The 7,536-nt window shown below is 57.4% G+C and overlaps 1 protein-coding gene across 1 annotated transcript; it reads left to right on the forward strand.

The window, feature by feature from the left end:
- The first annotated feature begins 1,601 nt into the window (after window positions 1-1,601).
- ACTA1 (actin alpha 1, skeletal muscle) lies at window positions 1,602-7,165 on the forward strand. Its single transcript, XM_006269852.3, has 7 exons — window positions 1,602-1,759; window positions 3,643-3,783; window positions 4,586-4,910; window positions 4,990-5,151; window positions 5,780-5,971; window positions 6,406-6,587; window positions 6,760-7,165. The coding sequence occupies exons 2-7, from the start codon at window positions 3,655-3,657 to the stop codon at window positions 6,901-6,903; spliced, it is 1,134 nt and encodes a 377-aa protein (XP_006269914.1). The 5' UTR covers window positions 1,602-1,759; window positions 3,643-3,654; the 3' UTR covers window positions 6,904-7,165.
- Window positions 7,166-7,536: the final 371 nt, after the last annotated feature.

Genomic DNA, 7,536 nt, shown 5'->3' on the forward strand with positions numbered 1-7,536 from the left:
GTTAAGTCCTCACCTTCCCCAGGCTAGTGAGGGAACTCGGTTCTTACTCTTACATTGAGAAAATAGCCGCAAGTGTTGCTGCCTTTCTGAAGGCTTGTCTCTGCTGGGAGGAAGGCAATTCCTACTAGTAGAGATCAAAGACTTCCCTGGGTTCCTGGAGCATTGCAAAAGATGGGCAGCTGTTTAGGCAATGCTTCTGGGAGCCCTGCCTTACTGTTGCAGGGTACTGGGAGGGAGGGGGAGGTAACTGAAAGTTACTGATCTGTCCTTTCACTAAGTTACTGGATGGACCTAGAGAAGCCTCTGATACTGTAATTGGTGTGATCTATTGGCCGGCTAATTCTTGACTTGAAACGCGGCAGCCCTGAATTGACGAAGGAAAGGCCCCTGGAAAAGACTGTTTTAGGCTGGGTTACAAGCAAGGGCCTTTTCCATTTTAAACTTCTCCATGGGGAAAAACCTGCTGCTGGTCTGCTGGCACATATGTAAGGATGAAGTCTTGTAGGACCCTTTACGCATTACAGGTATTGCACAATTAAATGGGTAATGGCGCAATTCCTTGGGACCAGCAACAGGTGCCAAGTTGTGATATCCCACCTTGCCACAAGCGGCTATAATGTCAGAGCTCGAAAATGTGGTCTAAGTTCATTGCTGGTGGCTCTCCAGCTTCCCTTGCATGTGCAGCAAAAGGGAGAGTAAAGGTGCCTCTCTCTCCCTTGCTGGCTGTTGGCACCGGGGCTGGCCTTAGCCGCCCCGGGAGCCCTCTGTGTGCTCCAGCCCTCTCCCCTGCCCCTGCCCCGCTAGCCTAGCAGCACTGGGACAGCTGCCAACTGTACTTCCCCCCCCCCTCGGCCCAATGCCCCAGTAAAGCCTGGCATGCCCATAAGTAGATTGGAATCCCTGCAGAAATGAAAAAGAAAAAAACAGAAGCGCACCTGGGTATATCAGTGTTATAAATAGCCGTAAAGGCCCGCAGGCCCGGCACGGACGAGAAGTGGCCGACCTGGCACCCCGCCTCACCGGGGAACCGCGATCATCCTCTATATATAAAACGGGCTTGGCAGGGGCTTTTTCCATGAGGAAAAGAGTTGGTGTGGGGCAGCGCTGAAGCCCCCACGCGCGCCTTCCCCACATACCCAAGTGACCCAAGCAGCCCGGGGGCAAGGGGATGGCGCTGGGGTGGAGCTTGCTCCTCGGAAACACCGGCCGGTGGGGTGGGGTGGGGGGTGTCCCGGCCTCGCACCTCGCCGCGAGGCAGACGGCTGGCAGCGGGCCGCCGAGGCGCTGCCCCGGGGCAGGGCAGGGCAGGGCCGGACCGGACCGGACACACGCCGCGTGTGGGGGCCACACGTGCTCGCGGGGGCGTGAGCGGCGGGCGCAGCCCCACGCCGCCCGGCTTCTTGCTCCTTTATGGGCATGGCGGGCCGAGGCTTATTTCGGACGCGGCCCCCGGCGGGCGGGCCCGGCAGACACTCCTTATACGGGCCGGGCCGGGGCGCCGGGCGCTGGGCGCGGGCCAGCACCGCCTTCTTTGGGCAGCGGCGCCGGGGGCCGGGGGCTCCGGCCGGGCCGCGCCAGGGCCGGGGCCAGGGCCCGCCGCGCCGTGGGCCGCGCCCAAATATGGAGACGGCCGGGCAGGAATCCGGGGGGCCGGGCCGCGCCGCGCGATAAAAGCCGCCGGGCCCCGGCACCCACCGAGCGCCACAGCTGAGAGCAGCGTCTCTGCCCAGCCTGAGCCGGAGCGACACACACCCCCCAGGTGAGCCCGGCCCGGGGCAGGGAGCGGGGGGGCCGAGGGAGGGACTGAGGAGGCAGGGCTGCAGCCGGCGTCGGGCCTCCCGCACCCGGCCGGCTGCCACCGGCACCGCGGGCACTGCACCAGCGGGACCATGAGCAGGGCTGCCGTCACCACTAGTAGCATCGGCAGGATCAGTGGGAGCTGTAGTAGTAGTAGTAGCATTATTATTATTAACGGTATTAGCATTATCACGCTGGTCCTGCTTGGAGCCGGGGTTGGACTAGATGAGTTCCTGAGGTCTCTTCCAGCCCTCGTGGTCTAGGGCTCTGGGCTGGAAGTAACAGAACTAGCTTCATCAGAACGGTTCTAGTGTCTACTACAACTATGACAGGGTAGTCTATCGTATACATTATAGTATAGTGTCTACTGCAACTAGTATAGTATATCATATATATTATAGTATAGTATAGTAATCTACTAGAACTATTATAGTGTAGTATATCATATATATTATAGTACCTAATATATTATAGTATAGTATCTACTAGAACTATTATAGTGTCTACTACAACTATTATACGGTAGTATATCGTATATATTATAGTAGCTAATATATATTATAGTATATACTAGAAATGTTATAGTTGCAGCAGTAGCAATAGCAGCATTATTAGTATTCATATTAGCATTATTACTATCAGTAGTAGTGATATTAACTCTATTATCAGGAGTGTTCGCATTATTAGTATCAGTAGTAGCATTATCAGTGATAGCACCGTTATTACTAGTGATAGCGGTAGTAGCATTATTAATAGTATTACTTTATTATTCTCAGTAAGTAGTAGTGTTAGCAGTAGTATTAGCATTATTATTAGTGTCAGTAGCAGTGACATTATTAGCAATAGTAGTAGCACTAACAGTAGTAGTAGTAGTAGCTACCACTAATTCATGCTACTACAAATAACAATGTCAGTTCTATTACTAACGCGAATGCCAACCTATGAGCCTTAGTAGTAGACTGACATTAGTGCTAACGGATATTATTAATGCTGATGTATTAGCTCTAGTAGAATGGACATTGGTGCTAACTGACATGATTAATGCTAATGTATTAACATTAGTGTAATCGAGATTAGTGCTAATTGACTTTAATGCTAATGTATTAGCATTAGGAATACCATTGACATTATTAGTAGTAGCATTAATTAATATTAGCATTATTATCACTGTCATTATCATTACTCGGAGCATTATTGTTACCACTATGATTGCTATCAGTCCTATTACTATTCTTTACTACTTTATGCCAACTACATAGTTGGTTCCATACAAGATCTCGCCCTATAAGATCCTTGCCTCTGGCATCCTTTCTGGCCATGAAGGCTACAGCCTGGCCCTTCCCCTCCCAGGATGACTGCTAGCATTATTGGCAATATCAAATAATCCAAACGGCGGCGATAATGACCATGACGATGATAATCCCAAGGGGGATCTCAACTCCTGAGTGGTGGGGGGGCTTTCTTTTTCCCTCGCACCTTCTAAATCCGCTACAACTGAACCAGGCTCTTTACTGGCTCCATCCAAGCTTCAGTGACCCTTGGCAGAGCCATTAGTAAAGCTGGCTGCTGTGTCCCATCCGTGCAAAGGGCTTTTATGTGCCAGCATGGCTGGAGACTTGCCAAAGGATCCCTCCCTAACCACCGCCCAGGAGAGCGGCCCCCGAGGGTCAGCAGGCTGAGCCCACCAGGGTTGTCCCGGGAGGACGGGCTGTGGCGGGGCTGGGGGCCTGGGGCGGGTGTTTGTCGGACACGACTCCCCAGGGCCACAGGGGGATGTGTGTGCACGGGGGGGCAGGTCCCGTGAGCCCTGCAGAGGTGCTGAGCGTTGTCTTCCTTCCTCCTCAGAAAGCCGCCACCATGTGTGATGAGGATGAGACCACCGCGCTCGTGTGCGACAACGGCTCCGGCCTGGTGAAGGCTGGCTTCGCCGGGGATGATGCCCCCAGGGCTGTCTTCCCCTCCATCGTGGGCCGCCCCCGCCACCAGGTGCCTGCCCGGGCCCCGCCCCCTACTCTTAGCCACACCCCTTCCCAGAGCAGGCCCTGCCCCACTGTTGGCCACGCCCCCATTCCCTAACCACGCCCTTCCAGACTGACCCCGCCATTTGTCCACGCCCCTTCTCCTGCTAGCCCCGCCCCCGCTCCCCTATAAACCTCGCCCCTGCTCTATTGGCCACGCCTCCACCTACCTTGACCACACCCCTTCCACATTGACCCATCGAGCCATTTAACCAGGTCTTTTCATCATGGCCATGCCCGCTTCTATTAGCCCCGCCCCTTTCCCCCTCAATCCCGCCCCATGTTCTATTGGCCATAGCTCCACCCTCCCTAACCACACCGCTTGTTACATAGACCGTTCTAATACCGCCCCTTTCGATGTGACCACGCCCCCTTCTGCTTAGCCCCACGCAGTTCTATTGGCCACGCTCCCACCCCTTAGCCTCTTCCCTTTCCCTGTCAACCCCGCCCATGTTCTAGTGACCATGCCTCCACCCTCCCTAACCAGCCCCTTGCACTTAACCACCCTTTGCAGTGTGGCCACGCCCCTTCTGTGATCGGCCCCACCCAGTGTTCTGCTGGCCATGCCTGCAACCCCTTAGCCCCGCCCCCTTTCTCTCTCAACCCTCTCAACCCCACCCATGTTCTATTGGTCACGCCCCCACGGGTGTGCTGTAGTGTGAAGCTCTGCTTTCCCGCGCTGCCTCTCTTGGCAGGTGCCCCTGCCGCAGGTGCACTGTGGGTCGGGACTGGAGCAGCACTAACCCCGGGTTTTCCCCCCCTCCCCGCAGGGTGTCATGGTGGGTATGGGTCAGAAGGACTCGTACGTAGGGGATGAGGCGCAGAGCAAGAGAGGCATCCTGACTCTGAAGTACCCCATCGAGCACGGCATCATCACCAACTGGGACGACATGGAGAAGATCTGGCACCACACCTTCTACAATGAGCTGCGCGTGGCCCCCGAGGAGCACCCCACCCTGCTCACCGAGGCCCCCCTCAACCCCAAGGCCAACCGTGAGAAGATGACCCAGATCATGTTTGAGACCTTCAACGTGCCTGCCATGTACGTGGCCATCCAGGCGGTGCTGTCCCTCTATGCCTCCGGCCGTACCACCGGTGAGTGCCCCCACCCCACCCCTGGCCGCCGCCTGTCTGCCCCGACCCCGACCCGCCCTCACGCCCGCTCGGCCCGCAGGCATCGTGCTGGACTCTGGCGACGGCGTGACCCACAACGTGCCCATCTATGAGGGCTACGCCCTGCCCCACGCCATCATGCGCCTGGACCTGGCTGGCCGGGACCTCACCGACTACCTGATGAAGATCCTCACTGAGCGCGGCTACTCCTTCGTCACCACCGGTGAGTGCGAGCTCCGGCCCCCCCGCCCCGGGCGGGGGGCGTGGTCAAGAGGAAAGGGGCTACGGGGGGGTGGAGGCGTGACTAATAGAACGGCGGGGGTTACCCGGGGAAAGGGGCGGGGCTAATGGGAGAAGGCGAAAAGGGCAGGAGCAGTATGGAAGGGGTGTGAGTAGGGAGGATAGGGGTGTGGCCAACAGTATACTGGGCGGGGCTAATGGGGAAGGGCGTGGTCACCAAAAGCTGCAGGGTTAAATGGCTGGGTGAATGGAGAAGGGGCGTGGTTAGGGAGATCGGAGGTGCGGCCAGTGGAACCCTGAGCGGGGTTGACAGGGGGGAAGGGGGCGGGGCTAATGGAAGAAGGGGCGTGATCCAAAGGAAAGGGACAGGGTTCGTGTGCTTAGGGAGGATGGGGGCGTGGCCAATAGAACGCCGAGCAAGGCTGACAGGGAAGAGGCGTGGCTCAGAACTAAGGGGCTGGACCGCAGTTCCTGTGTGATCTTTGCTGCCACGTGCGGCGCCTGCCCCGGAGGCTCCTCGGACCTCTGTGTGCCCGCTCCCTCCGCGCCCCTGTGCCGCTCCCTCCCCATCCCCGCCTGTTCTGACCCCTGTCCTTCCACCCCCCGGGCAGCCGAGCGTGAGATCGTGCGCGACATCAAGGAAAAGCTCTGCTATGTGGCCCTGGACTTCGAGAACGAGATGGCCACGGCCGCCTCCTCCTCTTCCCTGGAGAAGAGCTACGAGCTGCCTGATGGGCAGGTCATCACCATCGGCAACGAGCGCTTCCGCTGCCCAGAGACCCTCTTCCAGCCTTCCTTCATCGGTATGTGGCCCGTCTCCTAATGAGCGGGGGAGCTGGAGGTGCAGCCTCTGAACCAGGACTTCCTAATCTTTAACTGCTGAAGACTGCAAATGGGAGCGGGACAGAGTGGGTGTGGGTGGGGGACCCTGACCAGACCCTGTTCACCTTCCCTTTCACCCTGCCCCTGGGTGCTACAGGCTGGGCGAGACGATCCAGGAGGGGGCAGTTCTTCCGTGCCTCCTTTCTGGGGAGACAAGGTTCTTTGGGAAGATCTGCTATTTTTTATTAGACCAGCTCAAATAGTTGGAAACATTCTTCTTAGAGGAGGGTATAAATACCCTTCGTCAGGCTGAGGAAGCAACTCCAGTTGGTGCATGCTCTTCCTTTTCGGGGAAAAACCCTGTCCCTGTCCTTTCACTCTCCACGGTGCCTTTCACCCGGCCCCTTGCCCCCAGGTATGGAGTCTGCTGGGATTCATGAGACCACCTACAACAGCATCATGAAGTGCGACATCGACATCAGGAAGGACCTGTACGCCAACAATGTCATGTCCGGTGGCACCACCATGTACCCCGGTATCGCTGACCGTATGCAGAAGGAGATCACTGCCCTGGCTCCCAGCACCATGAAGATCAAGGTGAGCTCTGCTGCCCGGGCGGGGGCGGGGAGTAGCGCAGTGCCTCGCTTTGCCAGCAAGGGCAGCTCCGCCTGCCTCCACGTCCAGCCGGGGATGTGGTCCTGCCTTGTCCTGCTCTGCTCCTGCCTCACTCCTTTCACTGATCCGATGTCTCTTTCTCTCCCTCCCCCAGATCATCGCTCCCCCCGAGCGCAAGTACTCTGTCTGGATCGGTGGCTCCATCCTGGCTTCCCTGTCCACCTTCCAGCAGATGTGGATCACGAAACAGGAGTACGACGAAGCCGGCCCCTCCATTGTCCACCGCAAATGCTTCTAAGCAGGCTGACACGATGCCGCCGGGACCCGCTCTCAGGACGACGATGCTGCCGGGCTGCCGGAGCCCGTCTAACTCCCCCTTTACTTTTGTAACACCCCCTGCGACGGGCGCCGCCACCTCCCCGTGACGCGGTGTCTGTAAAGTGTACATACGTTAATTTATTTTACCTCGTTTTGTTTATTTTTCAAACCATGCCCTGCGGAAGGAAACTCGAAACACTTCAAGAAGCATTAAATCATCAGTCATTCTGGCACGCCCCACGCCTGCGGCTCCTGTGCTCACTCAAGCGCTCCCGCCCCGCCTGCACTGCCCGGGGCTGGAGGTGGGGGGAGGAGGGGGTGAGGGGGGGACGGCTGGGCTTGGAGGAAATCACCACAGGGACAGTGCAGCCCTGCTCCGGGAAGTGGGCCAGGACGCCCGGGGTTTTCTAGCGCTTCCTCACATGCAGTTCCCGACGCACGTGGAAAAGGGGCGGGCGCCTGAGCCTGAGCTGGGGAACAACCAGACAGCAAAGAGTCAGCCAATAACAGACAGTAGCAATCGGACAGTAACAGTAGCAGTCAGCCAATAGCGGTCAGACCGTAACAATCAGCAACACGCAGACCATAACAATCACAGCAACACCCAGGCAAT

The sequence above is a fragment of the Alligator mississippiensis genome, chromosome 1 (assembly GCF_030867095.1).
Source record: "Alligator mississippiensis isolate rAllMis1 chromosome 1, rAllMis1, whole genome shotgun sequence".
Lineage (NCBI taxonomy): Eukaryota > Metazoa > Chordata > Crocodylia > Alligatoridae > Alligator > Alligator mississippiensis.

What these genes read in the sequence shown, in the direction of transcription:
- ACTA1 (XM_006269852.3), top strand. Translation starts at nt 3,655, where the DNA reads ATGTGTGATGAGGATGAGACCACCGCGCTCGTGTGCGACAACGGCTCC. An exon ending in CTACTCCTTCGTCACCACCG is followed by an intron (nt 5,152 to 5,779) that starts GTGAGTGCGAGC and finishes CCCCCCGGGCAG; the next exon opens with CCGAGCGTGAGATCGTGCGC. An exon ending in CTTCCAGCCTTCCTTCATCG is followed by an intron (nt 5,972 to 6,405) that starts GTATGTGGCCCG and finishes CCTTGCCCCCAG; the next exon opens with GTATGGAGTCTGCTGGGATT.